Source organism: Scardinius erythrophthalmus, assembly GCF_964197995.2.
Source record: "Scardinius erythrophthalmus genome assembly, contig: HAP1_SCAFFOLD_725, whole genome shotgun sequence".
In the NCBI taxonomy this organism is placed as follows: Eukaryota; Metazoa; Chordata; class Actinopteri; order Cypriniformes; family Leuciscidae; genus Scardinius; species Scardinius erythrophthalmus.
In genome coordinates this window covers 359-19,634 of record NW_028295896.1, presented here as the reverse complement: position 1 = coordinate 19,634, position 19,276 = coordinate 359, and the positions used below count along the sequence as shown (strand labels likewise).

Sequence of the window (19,276 nt, the reverse complement as noted above, 5' to 3'; positions counted from 1 at the left end):
GTAAACCGTTTTAATCTTTATAAAGGTAGGTTAGGTTTGTTAAAATGCGTCGCCCAAAGTATTTCAGGCCGAATGAGGTGTCCCTTCACAAACACTGTCAAAGATATATGGGTGTCGTATCTGGGCAAAGTGTACGATCTGACGCCACTGCTGGAGGAATATAAAGGTAACGTTAACGTTAAGCAACTAACGTTAGTAGCCTACCGTATCATTAAAAAAAGAAAATAAATATCTATTTGACATTTATTCAAAGCATTATGTCAAAAAGACTCTCTCTCTCTTATATTACAGGTGATGTGTTATTGAAACCTATTGCAGAGTGTGCAGGAAAGGACATCAGTAACTGGTTTGACCCAAAGACAAAGGACGTAAGCCACTCAAAAACAGTGGACAAAACTTAATGAAAATATAATATTTTCATGTCATCTGGCAAAGACAAGAACTGTACAGAAAATAACTCCTATAGAGAGCAATAAAAATGTCATAACTTTTCTTTAGTAATTTCTTCTCTTTTTGTCACTCTATCTCAATCTTCTGAATGACAAAACATGTAACTTATATGACAAGATTATGGGACTGATATATACAGTCAAACCAAAATTTATTCAGACACCGTCAACATTTCTCACATTATCACAGTTTATTCGCTTTAGTTTAGAAAATGGTAATAAAATATGACAAGAACTCAGAGTTATCAAATCAGTTGATATTTCACTGGTTTTGGCCATCCTTCTGTTAGACTGTCTCACAAATTAAATAAGTTGAATAGCTCTCAGCTGTTAAATTTAAGTACAAAATTAGATAACAATTTAGGTCAACAAATTAGCAAGCACTGCCTAATTTTGTTCAGTCTTTGGTGTAAAAAGGTCGCATTAGCAATTAAAGAAAACACTTAAGCAAAACATGGTCAGGTCAAAGTGTCTGAATCATTTTGGTCCAAATTTTTTATAAATGTTACTGGTATTCCACTGTATAAAGAATTTTTGGGTATAATATGTCACAGTTTACTTTATTTTGCAATCCTCACTTACATAAATGAACTATATTGTGCTGAACCCACCTGCAAAAAAAAAAAAAAAAAAAAAAAAAATCTGGTGTCTGAATAACTTTTGGTTTGACTGTACATATATATATTGTTCTTCTCAGTGTGGTGTTTTCCCTTTCCAGATTCTTACCCATGTTGACCCGATGACTGGCTGCATTAAATACTACACCCCTAGGGGGCGCTTTATACACATACCCCCTCCCTGCCCTCGCACTGACTGGGCCAATGACTTCGGGAAGCCGTGGTGGAAGGATAACCGCTATGAGGTTGGGCTGCTGTCTGCCAAAACACGCTGGATCCGCATTATCAACACTCTGACCTCCCAGGAGCAGAAGCTGGAGGTAGCCCAGTATATCAGTATACATTATAGAGTTACTGCCTCTTAGTTGCAACAAGCAGAAAATGTTAAACACACAATGCTAACTCATCTGCAAAAATGATTTAGAGATTGTGTCTTAAAAAGTGCATATTAATTATTTAAAGTCCCCCTGTATTCAAAATTATATTTGATCACTAAAATGCTTTAAAATAGCTTGAATATAACTCTACACCTCTGCTTTATTTAGTATACGTGGAACCATTAATATGCAAATTAGCCCCGCCTCCTCTCACTCACACCAGCTCAGAGATCCACTGGGTCAGCTTTACTGTAGTAAACGCTACACAATGGCAAGTGGAAATGTTAGTTTATTTCAACCACATTAGCCATGTTTGAGCCAGAAACTGATTCAGAAGAAGAGGAAGAGTGAATTATACAGGCTTGTATAATATATAAGTTGATGAATCAGAATGGTGATGTGTTTTATGTATCACTCTCTACAATGTCAGACATATAAAAGTAATTAATATGATTAGCCTTTGGCTTGACTACTTTATCAAACAGCTAATAATGTGTTGCTAATGTTTCACAAACCATGTTCCCATTCGCCATCTCCGATTTAGAAAGCTGTCTTCTAAAAATCAGTATCCTTAGAAACGCCTTGAGCAACTTATGAATAGTTATGAATAGTTCATCGTAACATTGTAATATACATCATATATACATAATCCCGCTATATTGCTAAATCTACTCGATTTTTTTTTATAGCATTTCTGTCAACAGATCCTCCTAAATATTACACAATGCATCTTTAAAGCATATTAAAAACTCCACATAGACATATAAACGACATTAAAAACTTGATTTTTACCACAGGAATTCCTGATACAATGCCTGTTTTTCTCCACAGACCACATTCCTTATGTTATATTGCATGCTTGCACTGAGCTGCAGCAAACTGAGGAGGGCAGGATTTCTTCTCTTTCTAGTTCCTCTCAATCTTTTGACGTCATCCTCCCTCCCACTCTTTGCATCTGATCCTTTTCCAGCTTGAGGGAAATGGACCTAATGTTGAGCCTCTGGCATTAGAGGTGCTCTCAGACTGACCGTGCTTATTTACTTGCTTCAGCAGCAGCCAGGCTATATAAACTCTGGGCTGAACAACCATCTGCCAGTTTTCATTCAGTCCAGATGCTTCTTCATCTCCTTTCTGAGAGATATAAACTTGGAAGTGCAAGAAGTCAGAATTGCGAGTTTCGTTTTTTCCCCTCAGAATTATGAGAAATAAACTCACAACTGTGAGTTATAAGAGGTTATGTCTAAACTGTTCAACATCTTGTAGTTCTGACTATTTTCCCTGTACAATTCAGAGTTTATATCTCACAATTCATACTTTTTTTTCAGAATTCCGAGTTTATATCTCACAATTCAGACTGAATAACCACAATTCAGACTTTTTTCCCCCAGAATTCCGAGTTTATACCTCACAATTCAGACTTTTTTCCCCCAGAATTCCGAGTTTATATTTCACAATTCAGACTTTTTTTCTTCAGAATTCCGAGTTTATATCTCACAATTCAGATTTTTTTTCAGAATTCCGAGTTTATATCTCACAATTCAGACTTTTTTCCCCCCAGAATTCCGAGTTTATACCTCACAATTCAGACTTTCCCCCCCCCAGAATTCCGAGTTTATACCTCACAATTCAGACTTTTTCCCTCCAGAATTCCGAGTTTATATTTCACAATTCAGATTTTTTTTTTCAGAATTCCGAGTTTATATCTCACAATTCAGACTTTTTTTTCAGAATTCCGAGTTTATATCTCACAATTCAGACTTTTCCCCCCCCAGAATTCCGAGTTTATATCTCAAAATTCAGACTTTTCCCCCCCCAGAATTCCGAGTTTATATCTCACAATTCAGACTTTTTTCCCCAGAATTCCGAGTTTATATCTCACAATTCAGACTTTTTTTCTTCAGAATTCCGAGTTTTTATCTCACAATTCACACTTTTTTTCCAGAATTCCGAGCTTATATCTCACAATTCAGACTTTTTTTTTCAGAATTCCTAGTTTATATCTCACAATTCAGATTTTTTTTTAGCATTCTGAGTTTATATCTCACAATTCACTTTTTTCAGAATTCCAAGTTTATATCTCACAATTCAGACTTTTTTTCCCCAGAATTCCGAGTTTATACCTCACAATTCAGACTTTTTTCCCCCAGAATTCCGAGTTTATATTTCACAATTCAGATTTTTTTTCAGAATTCCGAGTTTATATCTCACAATTCAGACTTTTTTTTCAGAATTCCGAGTTTATATCTCAAAATTCAGACTTCCCCCCCCAGAATTCCAAGTTTATATCTCAAAATTCAGACTTTTTTTCCCCCCCAGAATTCCGAGTTTATATCTCACAATTCAGACTTTTTTTCCCCAGAATTCCGAGTTTATATCTCACAATTCAGACTTTTTTTCTTCAGAATTCCGAGTTTATATCTCACAATTCACACTTTTTTTCCAGAATTCCGAGCTTATATCTCACAATTGAGACTTTTTTTTTCAGAATTCCGAGTTTATATCTCACAATTCAGATTTTTTTTAGCATTCTGAGTTTATATCTCACAATTCAGACTTTTTTTTCAGAATTCCAAGTTTATATCTCACAATTCAGACTTTTTTTAGAATTCCAAGTTTATATCTCACAATTCAGACTTTTTTTAAAATTCCGAGTTTATATCTCACAATTCAGACTTTTTTTTTTAAATTCCGAGTTTAGATCTCACAATTCAGACTTTTTTTTCAGAATTCCGAGTTTATATCTCACAATTCAGACTTTTTTAAAATTCCGAGTTTATATCTCAAAATTCAGACCCCCCCCCCCAGAATTCCGAGTTTATATCTCACAATTCAGACTTTTTTTCCCAGAATTCCGAGTTTATATCTCACAATTCAGACTTTTTTTTCAGAATTCCCAGTTTATATCTCACAATTCAGACTTTTTTTAGCATTCTGAGTTTATATCTCACAATTCAGACTTTTTTTTCAGAATTCCAAGTTTATATCTCACAATTCAGACTTTTTTTCTCCAGAATTTCCGTTTATCTCACAATTTAGACCTTTTTTTTTCAGAATTCCGAGTTTATATCTCACAATTCAGACCTTTTTTTTTCAGAATTCCGAGTTTATATCTCACAATTCAGACTTTTTTTTCAGAATTCCGAGTTTATATCTCACAATTCAGACTCCCCCCCCAGAATTCCGAGTTTATATCTCACAATTCAGACTTTTCCCCCCCAGAATTCCAAGTTTATATCTCAAAATTCAGACTTTTTCCCCCCCCAGAATTCCGAGTTTATATCTCACAATTCACTTTTTTCCCCAGAATTCCGAGTTTACATCTCACAATTCAGACTTTTTTTCTTCAGAATTCCGAGTTTATATCTCACAATTCACACTTTTTTCCAGAATTCCGAGCTTATATCTCACAATTCAGATTTTTTTTCAGAATTCCGAGTTTATATCTCACAATTCAGATTTTTTTTTAGCATTCTGAGTTTATATCTCACAATTCAGACTTTTTTCCCCCAGAATTCCGAGTTTATACCTCACAATTCAGACTTTTTCCCCCCAGAATTCCGAGTTTATATCTCACAATTCAGACTTTTTTTCTTCAGAATTCCGAGTTTATATCTCACAATTCACACTTTTTTTCCAGAATTCCGAGCTTATATCTCACAATTCAGACTTTTTTTTTCCAGAATTCCGAGTTTATATCTCAAAATTCAGACTTTCCCCCCCCCAGAATTCCGAGTTTATATCTCCCAATTCAGACTTTCCCCCCCCAGAATTCCGAGTTTATATCTCACAATTCAGACTTTTTTTCTTAAGAATTCCGAGTTTATATCTCACAATTCACACTTTTTTTCCAGAATTCCGAGCTTATATCTCACAATTCAGACTTTTTTTTTCAGAATTCCGAGTTTATATCTCACAATTCAGATTTTTTTTAGCATTCTGAGTTTATATCTCACAATTCAGACTTTTTTTTTCAGAATTCCAAGTTTATATCTCACAATTCAGACTTTTTTTTAGAATTCCGAGTTTATATCTCACAATTCAGACTTTTTTTTAATTCCGAGTTTATATCTCACAATTCAGACCTTTTTTTAAATTCCGAGTTTATATCTCACAATTCAGACTTTTTTTTTTCAGAATTCCGAGTTTATATCTCACAATTCAGATTTTTTTTAGCATTCTGAATTTATATCTCACAATTCAGATTTTTTTCTTCAGAATTCCGAGTTTTTATCTCACAATTCAGACTTTTTTTTTCAGAATTACGAGTTTATATCTCACAATTCAGACTTTTTTTAAATTCCGAGTTTATATCTAAAAATTCACTTTTTCCCCCCCAGAATTCCGAGTTTATATCTCACAATTCAGACTTTTTTCCCCAGAATTCCGAGTTTATATCTCACAATTCAGACTTTTTTTTTTTCAGAATTCCAAGTTTATATCTCACAATTCAGACTTTTTTTTAGAATTCCGAGTTTATATCTCACAATTCAGACTTTTTTTTAAATTCCGAGTTTATATCTCACAATTCAGACTTTTTTTAAAATTCCGAGTTTATATCTCACAATTCAGACTTTTTTTTCCAGAATTCCGAGTTTATATCTCACAATTCAGATTTTTTTTAGCATTCTGAGTTTATATCTCACAATTCAGACTCCCCCCCCAGAATTCCGAGTTTATATCTCACAATTCAGACTTTTTTTTCATAATTCCGAGTTTATATCTCACAATTCAGACTTTTTTTTCATAATTCCGAGTTTATATCTCACAATTCAGACTTTTTTTTCAGAATTCCGAGTTTATATCTCACAATTCAGACCTTTTTTTTTGAATTCCGAGTTTATATCTCACAATTCAGACTTTTTCTCGCAGTTCCGAGTTTATATCTCACAATTCAGACTTTTTTTCCCCAGAATTCCGAGTTTATATCTCACAATTCAGACTTTTTTTTTTCAGAATTCTGAGTTTATATCTCACAATTCAGACTTTTTTTTTTTTTTTTCAGAATTCCGAGTTTATATCTCACAATTCAGGCTTTTTTTTCAGAATTCCGAGTTTATATCTCACAATTCAGGCTTTTTTTTTTGAATTTCGAGTTTATATCTCACAATTCAGACTTTTTCTCGCAGTTCCGAGTTTAGATATAACCTCAGAATTGGGAGATATAAACTCGGAAGTGCAAGAAAAAAGTCAGAAATTCAATTCAATTCACATTTATTTGTATAGAGCTTTTCACAATACACTTAGTTTTAAAGCAGCTTTACAGAAAATGCATGTGTGTACATTACAATTTAGAGTGATCTGTTATCAGAGGTAACTGTCTAAGTTATGTATTTCAGAAATGTACATATACAAATCACAGTTAGCTAAAATTGATTAAATGTGGAAAAATTATTGAATGTGATTTTATATCTCGCATTTCAGACTTTTTTCCAAGTTTAGATATAAACTCAGAATTGGGAAATATAAACTCTCAAGTCTGAAACAAAGAGAGTCATAATTGTGAGATAAACCACACACAGACAAGACTTAAGCCTAGTCCCAGACTAAAATGCATGTTTGAGCTGATTTAACTGAAAGCAACATGCATTTACATATCTTAAAATATGTCAGTGCCATTTGTTTTGTCTCAAGATTCACACCAGTAATGTTTTTTTCTAAGACAGGTTTATAAAAGCTACTTAAACGTCTTGATAAAACTAAGACCTAATCCTGGCTTAATCTAAGCCCTGTCTGTGAAACCAGGCCAAAAAGTCATAATTACCTTTTTTATTCCATGGCCGAAACAAGATTTCATATCTTTCCCTGGGCCTGTCTAAGACTCCTGCCCTCTGTCTTTCTGTAGAAGTATTTACTTACACCGTTCAGAAAATAAACATATATTTGAAGCACTTTTTAGCAGCCAGATGGTTCTTTTAAGCAATTTTTTTTTCATGCAGGTATGCTCAGAGGAGACCATGGATGAGATTCTCCAGCGATACCTGCGCTACAATTCCCATGCATCAAGCTATACCTGGAAACACAATGGTGTAAATTTGGACATGAGCAAGACCCTGAGTGAAAACGGCATCCCTGAAGAGGACGAGTTTTACTGCGGAAGCCCTGACTGTAACCTCTTCTCTCCATCCATATGCCTGTATTTTAACGACGACCTCACTGAACTCTAAAGACGTATGCATTAATATGAACATTGGCATATAATTCATTAGAATATTGTATCCACTGCTAGCAAATTTATAGGCATCTGAGCAAGAATGCCACATCAACTATTTATGTGTTCAGTGCTTTATCGATTTCTGTCTATGGTTATCTTATTGCAGCTCTCTGGGCTTCATCCAATCAAATGCCGTGCAACAGAATAAAAAAGATGAATGTCAGCCTACATAATAAACCCTTGAACCATAAAGTCTGGTGGTTGCCATGGTAATTGCTCTGAGGAAATGCAGCAGCTACTGTATTGTAGGCCACAGCGGGCTCTCAACCCTAATTAACTTGCATTATAAATGTATGCATGTACACAGAATTGATTTCATGCAACCAACATATCAATGAAATCACTACTTTTATGAGACTCGTTTTTGTGATTCCATTAACATCAGCAGACGTGCGTCTTTTAGGCAAGCAGTTTCATTTGCTGCTTGCCTTTGTGTCGTGTGCACAAAAAAGAACATTCAACCAGGGGATCCGGGGCCTCGGTGGCCTAAAGATGGCTGAAAAATATTTAAAATAAGACAACATATACTTTAAAATAAGCTGAACAGCTAAAGCTCAAGATGTGAGCTGATGTCATATTTCTTATTTTAATGAATTCTCCCAAACAATTGTCATTTTACTAAAGAACTGGGGTTCCCCACAGGTATTTACGGAATTTAAAAATAATACACCATTTTTGTAGACCTGGAAAAGTCATGCATATTAGTAAAATCTTAAAAAGTCGTGAACATTACTATAACAGATATACATTTTTTTTTGTTATTGTCAAGCTCTAAAATATTTTAATGGCTAGAAATTGTGAGTAAAAATAATAATAAAAAAGTATTCACAAATGACTAAAAAAGTCATGTAAATTCATTAATGTAAACTGAAAAACATTGTTATTTAAACTGCTTCTGTAGTTATGTGATTGAATTTAAATTGTTTATAATTATTTTATTTAATGTAATTAATAGTAAAAGTAAGTGTTTTTAGAAATATAATTTCAACTATTTATATAAATATTTATTATTAAATTAATTATATTGCCACTAGTTTCTGTAAAAAATAATATATATATATATATATATATATATATTATTACTATTATTTTTATTATATTTTTTTAAATGTGCAGCTTTTTATTTATATAGCAGAAGTACCAGACATATCTTGGGGGTGTCAATTGTCTTTGACAATAGTGTGAGAAAGGATGAGAACCGCTGATCTAGAATATGAAACTATATATATATATAAACGAACTGCAAGTTTAATCAAAGAAAGGGTATTTCAAGTTGGAAAATGTGCATAAGCTGCTTTGGTTTGGATGGAAACTTGTGGCATGCATCCTTGAAAAGTGTCAGCGTCTAGAATGCAATATGTGCATTTTCAAACTATTAGTGTAAATCAGCAGCTAAACATGTGGAATGATCTATCTGTGCCATTTCCATTTGCTAATAATTATTCTATCTTTTGCAGCTTTGATAACTTGCTTTGTTTTGTCCTCACCTCAAATAGTTAATTTTTAAGCAATGCAACATGATGTAAGTGTGGGCATGGCTGCGGCAGCGCTCCCCCTCGAGCCAACCTCACATCAGCCCTTTCGCTCCAGCTCTTTTTCTTTTTTCTTTTTCTTTTGTGGATTTGTTTTTACAAAGGTGGGGGCTTTAAAGAATATTAAGGTGGCCATGTTTGTTAGATTCGTGTTGCTCTCTGCAGTGCGCGCGCGCGTTACTACCGTGCACTTGCAGAAAAAAAAACAGAGTTACAAACCAGGCAAGTCTGAAGCAGTGCGAGAGAAAGATCACACAATAAAAATGAAATGAAATACAAGTGCAATCAGCCATACTCCCCCCTCCAGTTACAGTGTGATTATTTTTTAAGAAGGGAGGGGAGACAGGAGAGAAAGAGAGAGAGAGAAAGAGAAAAAAGAAGGAGGAGGAGGGGGGGCGTTCTGAAATAATATAGTCAGCCATTTTTATGTAAGGGGATTTTTCTTATGGGGGGGTGGGGGTGGGGGGGTTGTTAAAAAATAAATATAAGGGCGGCCATCTTTGTTTCTCTGCCTTGTAGTGTAAAATATTCCAAAACGCCCCCCACTTTTTGTGTGTCGATTTGAATATTAAATAAATATCATAATTCGGACGGAATACACTTTTGGATCTCGCGGAACGGGGTCACCAGCGGGAATATAATGTCCTCTCTTCTCCGTTCTTGTGAGGAAGATGAGGGCACGGCGGTTAATTCCGAGGGAGGAGATTTTGATGAAGAAGAAGAAGACGACGGAGACCTGGACGAGAACGCAAGCGACATAAACTCGCCGGCGGCGCCTCGAGAAACTGCAGCAAGAGCCGCGCCAGGTACCGTACCGTCCGCGCGCGCGGGGCACAAAAACACATCGAAACAAACGCGAATCACCCTTAAACTGCGACATCTGCGCGACTGTATACTTCATCATGGATGCTCTGATGCTGTTGGGAATTGTGCATGCTTTATTTATCCGCGTGCATTTCGGCAAAGAGTTGCATAGAGTTTGGCTAAAGTTGACCGATCCCCTCTCTCTCTGTCCCGTCTGTGTCATTCATCAGGTCTTGTCATATGATGGTGCTTTTTCATCTCCCGCGGTGATCTGACAAAGGATCATTAAGCTGCCATCATCTCTCTCTCTTTTTTCTTTCTTTTTTTTTTTTTTACCCTGAAGGTTGCGGGTATTTACTTCAGCAGATACAGAATAACAAAGGCAATGCATTGATCTAAATGCGGGTCAGAAAGAGGCGCGAGTGTCAGGACTAACTGTTACCGCTTTGATTGTGACAATGTAAATAAACTTGACCCGACCCACTGCCGCCTTGTTCAGAGATCTGCTATGCTTTCACTTTGCAAAATGTCATGACAGTTTGTCCTGTCATCATCCCTCAGGCTGTTTGACTGTGACTATGTCAATAAACCGCTGTATTATTATGTGCATGGCATATGACATCAACAGAGATAGTGATGAGTCAAAAGTTTCACTATTCACTCGATTAATGTGCTATCTTATAGCGCACAATCAAAGCTTAATTATATACATGTAATATTATTACGAGGAATGTGATGAGTAATGTTTTTTATTTATTTTTATTTTTATAATAACTGGTAAAATAATTTGTGACACCACAATTTTTAAATACTATTTTTCTTTAAAACAACTTTAGTTAATTCTAACTTTTATATTTGGGGCCTCGTATAATGTGTGTCTCGCGCATTCCCACAGTGCGCGTGAGTCAGTCAGCAGCAGCACGCGCGTCCTGTCTCGCCCCCGCGACCTCCATGTGCGGTTCATCTGGTGGTCTCTCACTCCGGGTGCAGGAGTTCACGACTAGGGGAGCATCAGCTCAGCTCACGGCCTTTCAATCCCCGAGCCTCGAGTGTGTGTTTCTGCCGCCTCTGGCTGGGGGGGGAAGGGCTCTGCCCGCGCGCGCGCGCGCCCCAGCAACAAAGACACTATCAAATCCAACTCATTAATCTTAGCGCAATGGCGATACTTCTGCGCTATATGCTGTTAGTCAGACATGATATGATGATACAGAGCTACATTTACAAAAACAAGCTGTATAATGCAGTGTAAAACTAGAAAGTGAGTAGGTGTACTTTTTAACGTGAGGAGGTATTTCTATCTTATCTGACCCTTAAAAAAAGCTCTTTTGGTGTAGCCTTAACTAATGTCGTCAGGTGTATTAGGCATGTTGAATTATATTTTGGACTTGGTAATATTATGTCCAAAATGTTTTTGAATTTAAATGGGCTAAAAGAGTTGTGTGTTTTACACAGAGCTGTGTGCTTTAAATAAAAGAATAGACTGGTTTAGTTTCGTGTCAACGTTTTTACATGGCTGGCTGCTGTAAATTGTCACATGACTGCAGTTGCCCCTTCTGAAAGATGATGTCTGTGTCAAAGCGCCTTTTATGGAAGCATAATACAGGGACCTTATTTGGAATATATAATATAAATCCCTTTTGATTTAGATGTTACCTCATGAAGCACACTGTAGGTTAACCGACAACACGAACACATTCTGACTGAGAGAGTTTTGAGTTTGATGGTTGTGGTTTGCTATTGGTCATCTCATGTGAGTGACAGGTTGTGAGTTATTTTGATTAAAGATTATGAGGGCACATAAATAAATAAAAATATGTGCATGTATAAATCTTTTAAAATAAATACTGCAGTATTCCATAAAAAAAGTAAGAATTGTCAATTTTGATTTCATGGTGGCTTTAGAGTAATTTATTCTGCTCATGCAGTGAACTGAAATTTTCATCTTACGGAGTGCCGCATCCAATATTTATCATCTTAAAATTCACTCTGTAAATAGCTTTCCATGCGAGCCGGCTGTCATAATTAGGTCATGTAGATAATTATGTTTGTGAGATTAATTCATTAAATACTACAGCTTAGTTCAAGTCATAAGTGGAATGACTTATTTCCTATGTGACAGTCTCGGTCTCTGCACCGCTCGTGTTGTTCAATAATTGAAGTGGGAAATGATTTGAAGGATACCTCAGAGGGTTTGCAAAGAATTACGGTCACTTTAATTTCATCAGTCCTCCCATGTTCCCTCATTTCCCTGCATCTCTCTCACTTAGATGATGGAGACGACATTGGCGAGACATCAGACAGGGACAACCTGGGGAAAAAGAAACGAGGCCCTAAGAAAAAGAAAGAGACGAAGAAGAAAGACAAGGACAAGGAGGGGAAGATGACCAAAGCGCGCAAGCGCAAAAAAATAGTATGTGGTTGATGTGTTTTTCTGTCTTCATGTTCAAATGCATTTTTCATTAAACTTTTAGTTAATAGTAATCTGCAAACCATCAATTGATTTTTAATCAAATTACAAATTTAAGGCAAATTACATGATATGCTGATTAATTAGCCCTTGTGAATCATATTTCAATAATATATCAATATATTATATATAATAATTGTAATAATGTATTATATCAATGATATATACTGTATATATATATATATATATATATATATATATATATATATATATATTTTATATATACATTTCTAAAAAAGAGCCCCTTGAATGGAGATAATACAAAGTTGCGGATGAGAGAATTATTTAAAGGTACACTGTGTAAACTTTTGGACCCTTTAGCAGACAGTTAAAAAACAAAACTGCGTGTATTTTGCAGATGAACATTGTTTTGGTTTTGCTTTGTCTCTGCGTGACTGTGCGGATGAATATGGTTCTTTCTCATAACTAAAAGGGACTGCATTGAAAATAAATTCCAGCACAGCGCTACAACAACCATAATGAAATGAGCCTTCACAATAAATAATGTGTTACAATGAACTCTGTTAGAGAGATACATATGGCTGTTCAGTGATAAAAACATCATCCCGCGTCGCTTTTACAACATTTCCAATCCTTCAGTTCTTGTTATGTCCGAAAAGCCAAGCCAATGTTGATTCTTGTTTTATTACAAGCTCTGTCTCGTTCTCTTTTTGCCAGCAGACTCTCCTCTGTTCGGCGTTTGTTTAAACGGGTTTATTCCCAGAGGTTTGAGGTTTAGCTGCTCCGTGTCAACCTTTCTCACTCGTTGTGAAACTAGCCTCTGCCACTCCCACACCAGACACACGCCAAAGTAGCCGGAGAAACTTCTCTATTTACGGATATGATGAGACGGGCGAGTGATGCATGTACGCAATTTTTCGTGGAAAACATCCCGACAGGTCTAAAATATAAACACTTATCATAGACTTACCATAGTGAATCAGGGTAAGACAAAAACATGTTTTGGAAAAGGATTGATGATGCATTGACTCGTATACATTTTATTAATTTTGAAAAAAAAAAAAAACCTGGTGTACATTTAAAAGTAATTGCTCAAATTTATTGTCACATTATTGTTTTGATAATTAAGTGTTTTAAATGAATGCAGTATATTGACGGCTCCAATGATATGTTCTTAAGGTTGATCTCATTTTCTCCGCCTCTTTCAGGACAGTGACATAGAGAGAGACTCAGAACCGGACTGTGCCATGAACTCTGACAGTGCTGCCAGCGATTACGGAGGGGAGAAGAAAAAGAAGAAGAAACACAAGGATAAAAAAGAGAAAAAAACCAAGAAAAAGAAGAAAGAGGATGAAGACAGCACACATGAAGAGACCACAAAGGTTATCCATTTGCGATCGCTGTCTTTTCTTGCTCTGCATGATGAGTCGCATGATTCAGGTTTCGTTTTTCTGTATCCAAACACAATCAGCTCATTATAAAGTGTAAAATTTAATACTCAGCTTAGAGAATGAAAACTTATCAAAGTAGACATACTTGTTTGGCTCAAGTAAAGTTAAGTAAGAATTGCATTTTTCTGTGGACGTACTTGATAAAATGTAGTCTCATGAACAAATTAATTTAAAGGGGTCATGGCATGAGAAATCAAATTTCCTTTGATCTTTTGACATATAGTAAGAGGTCTGTATACCGTTAAAACATCCTGCAAGTTTCTTAGCTTAAAACTTCCTCATAATTATAAACAAAGCATTTATTTAATCTGGAAAACAGCTCATTTTTATATTGCGGGATCTGTGACGTCACATAGGCAAATACATTTGCATATGACTATGGGGCGCCGTTTGTAAAGCGGCTCACGCTGAAAATAACAGCAACATTTTGTCACATTTAACTTCAAACAATGTTTAAAAAACTGTTATGAATTTTTGACGGTCACTTTTTAGCACATTTACAACAATATTTGTCAACTTAGAGATATTTTAAATAGTTAAATCTAAATATTAAATGTTACACCTAAATGTTAAATGTTAAATCTAAATGCTAAATCTAAATCTAAATGTTAAATATAAATCTAAATGTTAAATCTAAATGTTAAATATAAATATAAATCTAAATGTTAAATATAAATCTAAATGTTAAATCTAAATATTAAATCTAAATGTTAAATCTAAATCTAAATGTTAAATCTAAATATTAAATCTAAATCTAAATGTTAAATCTAAATCTAAATGTTAAATTTAAATGTTAAATCTAAATCTAAATCTAAATGTTGAATCTAAATCTAAATGTTAAATCTAAATCTAAATGTTGAATCTAAATGTTTGGGTGAAATTAAATATTTAACTAATATGCAAATTCAAAATGCCGGTAACAGGAAGTGCCAAAATAAAAGCTCGAGGTGGTCAGTGTGTGTTTATAGCATGGTTTATAGTGTCAAATAACGAATAAAAACCATCTCATCCGAGGAAATGGACTCTTGGACATAGATTATCGTGATAATAACTACCTAAAATAATAAACATGTTTGGAGAAACTGTATTTGAAGAGTAGGCTAGTGTCACTTTTATGAAAAGTGCGGGACTTATGACCTGTAGCCATAATAGCCAGCCACTAGGGGGCTCACTTTGACTGAATGTCATGTCATCACTCTCATCACGAAACTCTACAGTTTCTCCAAACGTGTTTATTATTTTAGGTAGTTATTATCGTTATATTATAGTTATTATTATGATATGGTTTTTATTCGTTATTTGACACTATAAACCATGCTATAAACACACACTGACCACCTCAAGCTTTTATTTTGGCACTTCCGGCATTTTGAATTTGCATATTAGTTAAATATTTAGTTTCACCCAAAACATTTAGATTCAACATTTAGATTTAGATTTAGATTTAACATTTAGATTTAGATTTAACATTTAGATTTAACATTTAGATTTAGATTTAACATTTAGATTTAGATTTAATATTTAGATTTAACATTTAGATTTAGATTTAGATTTAATATTTAGATTTAACATTTAGATTTAGATTTAACATTTAGATTTAGATTTAATATTTAGATTTAACATTTAGATTTAGATTTAACATTTAGATTTAACATTTAGATTTAGATTTAATATTTAGATTTAACATTTAGATTTAGATTTAACATTTAACATTTAGATTTAACATTTAGATTTAGATTTAACATTTAGATTTATATTTAGCATTTAGATTTAATATTTAACATTTAGGTGTAACATTTAATATTTAGATTTAACTATTTAAAATATCTCTAAGTTGACAAATATTGTTGTAAATGTGGTAAAAAGTGACCGTCAAAAATTCATACCAGTTTTTTAAACATTGTTTGAAGCTAAATGTGACAAAATGTTGCTGTTATTTTCAGCGTGAGCCGCTTTACAAACGGCGCCCCATAAATGACTGCCTCCAGAGCAAGACATCGACAAATAGTTAAACATCATCACACCATAGGCTCCGCCCACTGGCGTTTAGTCGCTTAACGACTGACATTTGACTACACTGGATGTGAGTGTCGCGTCAAAAACATAAAACCCATTAAAATCACTGACGCTGTCTACACTGATACAGTTTACAGATGCGTGTTCAGTTTCTGACACTTGAGTCTGTCGACAACAGGACTAATGAAAGAGTGAAAGAACTTTCGTTTGGTACTTTAAACAGTTTGTTTGCCTCTCTGTACAGACTTCAGAAGGATCCCAGCGTCAGAAACAAGTGGTAGAATTATTTTAATGTCGTCCCGGATCATGTCTAAGGATTATATGTTTGTTGGGGCATTTTGTTTAGTAAACGAGGCTCAGTGTAATGGAGAGTTCACAAAGAAACTCTTGTTGAAAGATGAGGCAGCGACTGTATTGAATCTGACAGAAGCTGCAGCACAAACTGAAGTAAATGATTTCATAATGCTTTGTCTGTAAATGACGGTTTTATGTGGATAATCTTTTCAAAACACTTACTCATGTGCAATAGCGAGTGGGCGTTGATACTGTTTCCTATGCAGTGACGTTAGCCAATCATAACAGTGGCCGTTTACTGACAAGCCTTAAAGGTGCTGCCCCTTAAAAACGGATCATTTTAGACAGAATGAGGGTTGAAAATAATATATATAGTTGTTTATTTATTTAGCAAAATAAACTTTATTAACATTATAAGTGAACCTCAAGTAACATATTAAAATTAAAATCCACATCATGACCCCTTTAATAAAGTAAAGTTACCTAGTTGCAAGAACACTTTAATCCAGATTTACAGTAGGATTAAAGTATTATATTTTACATAATTATTTAAAATATTTGCATTTATATGGAGAGAACTTGCTTAAATTCCACAGGATCTAAGTTCACCAGGAAAACTAATCATCTTAACACTGATTCCCTACAAAACACAAATACCAACTACAACAAAACAACAGAGTTCAAAAGAATTCAAGCCCATGATAAATTCCCTTGATTTTACCAAGCATACATAATAATAAGTAGCGGTTAGTATTTACTGTGTATGAATGGCTTTCATCTGCAGAGCTGGTGTTAGTGCTGTATATGCAAGAAATTTGCCTCAATGTAAGGTGTTTGCAGACAGAAACTTCACACATTCACAAACACATATGCAAGCACATCATCAGAGGTTATTCTCGCACTTGCATCCAGAAATTAAACTGTAATTAAAAAACTGTTGCATGGCCATGATAATGTACCACACACATAATTACTGATCCAGCTAACATGTAGCGGAGCCCAGATGTGTCCAGATGTTTATTACCCATCCACACTGTGACAGCCATATGACGAAGCCTCTCTTCCAGCCGGTAGAGATGAAAACATCAGCCCAGCTGGCTAGAGAGTGGGGGCTGGAAGATGTCGATCACACATTCACAGAAGAAGATTACCGCACACTAACCAACTACAAGGCCTTCAGCCAGTTCATGAGGTACTGACTTGCACCAGGGCTTTCACACATTGTAGTTCCTTTGCAGTAACATTTCTGTATTAAACGTATTATATCATCTGCAGACCCATGATTGCTAAGAAGAACCCTAAAATCCCCATGTCCAAGATGATGACCATTCTGGGGGCCAAATGGCGTGAGTTCAGCACCAATAATCCGTTCAAAGGCTCGGCCGCAGCCGTCGCTGCCGTGGCCGCCGCCGCCGCGTTAGCCGTTGCTGAGCAGGTCTCGGCAGCATCGGCCTCCCCTGAACCCCCACCTCAGCCACCACCACTTCGCAAGGCCAAGACCAAAGAGGGCAAAGGTAAGGGGTCAGAAAGCATGGGCAGCTTTTTGGGTTTCAGTACAGGTACAACACACAGCACTAAAAATGTCTGGTTTTGTAGGATTGATAGCAATATCTTAAAAATTATAAAACGTTTGTTCTATTTTTACATTCAGATGACCTTTGTCGTCATCTTAGCGGACACTTAAAGTGCCCCTATAATGCTATTTTTAAGGTTCCTAATTTTGTTATAGAGGTCTGCTACAATTGATTTTCATGCATTCAAGGTTTCATTTTCTCAGAATATACATTGCACATCACCTCTTTTCTCAAAGATTCAGTCTCTCTAAACCCCTCCTTTCCGAAAGCTTAGTCTGCTCTGATTGGTCAAACAGTCCAGTCTGTTCTGATTGGTTGACCAAACACCTGAATTTCAGCTCCGAAGGCTTCCATAGCACTTGTAATCATACAAACAGTAATGATGGTGTCAGTTTTTCCGTATCATTTGCTGAAAACAGGGTCTTCCCGACATGAACAACACGAACCAAATTCTTCCAATCTCAGCTACAACTACAGTGTTTGAGGGTCAGAGTAGACGCTGTTCACAGGCAGCCAATGAACACCATAGACTGCCATTATGCAATGAGTTACATTGTTACGTAGGTTTATAACAGGAAGAGAGACTGGAATTACTGACGACTCGTTTCAACAGTTCAGAATCAATTCTTTCTTTTAGGAGACAATAACTTTATTTGTCGTGCACTTTGATCTTTAAAACTTTGCAGACCTTTTACGTTCACAAACATTTATATTACACACTGCATGAAAGGTAATATTCAAAAAAGCGTAATAGAGGCGCTTTAAATCTCACTTATAAAACACTAAGACATTTAATTTAATTGCATATTTAATAGCAAATTAATATTACTCTTTTATACTGTACCTTATTGAACTTGTAGCTTTTAATATATATATATTTTTAGTTTTTTAGGGTATTCTTTTTTTATCCAGACAAAATGCTTTCTAATTTTAATATTGCCCATTTATTGGTTATCGGCAGGCCCTGGCTACAAGAAACGCAGTAAGAGTCCTCGTGTCTCAGACAAGAAGAAGCCAAAACCCAAGAAAATGGCTCCTCTGCGCATTAAAACTGGAGCACTTGGTAACAAGAGGAAGAAGAGCAGTTCGGTGAGAGGTGTGTGTGTGTAATGCATATCCCTGTAAATGTGTGTTGGGTGCAGTGGTTGTGTTTGATTGTATGTGTAATGCAGAGTGAGGAGGTGGATGAGGACGACTCTGAGCAGGAGAACTCCAGCGTTCATAGCTCTTCAGTCCGATCCGACAGCTCGGGACGGGTCAAGAAGAACAAAAGGGGTCGTCCGGCGAAGAAGAAGAAAAAGGGTGAGATCCCCCCCACCATCTTTATATTGGATCTGTTTTAAAAACAATGCGTCTGTTTAACCTCTGATTTAATAAATAAAGCAAAAAGCAAAAAATCCAAATTTTTTGCTTTTCATACAAATTATAATCATTCCTCATCCTTGTGCCCCAAAATTATAAAAAAATGTTCACTGAAATTAGGGCTGTGTGGTATGACGGTATATATCAGGGCGACAATATAA

The 19,276-nt window shown here is 35.4% G+C and overlaps 2 protein-coding genes across 2 annotated transcripts; both read left to right on the top strand.

Moving 5' to 3' along the window:
• Positions 1-44: 44 nt before the first annotated feature.
• Positions 45-7,607, top strand: cyb5d1 (cytochrome b5 domain containing 1; the record flags this gene model as incomplete). Its single annotated transcript, XM_081395179.1, is given in 5 exon segments — positions 45-89; positions 91-166; positions 292-368; positions 1,168-1,386; positions 7,380-7,607. Coding segments are annotated over 5 exon segments (645 nt in total).
• Positions 7,608-9,373: 1,766 nt separating this feature from the next.
• Positions 9,374-19,055, top strand: LOC308686744 (chromodomain-helicase-DNA-binding protein 3-like; the record flags this gene model as incomplete). Its single annotated transcript, XM_081395180.1, has 7 exons — positions 9,374-9,992; positions 12,258-12,400; positions 13,627-13,800; positions 17,247-17,371; positions 17,455-17,693; positions 18,715-18,842; positions 18,926-19,055. Coding segments are annotated over exons 1-7 (1,105 nt in total), but the record flags the coding sequence as incomplete, so codon positions are not given.
• Positions 19,056-19,276: the final 221 nt, after the last annotated feature.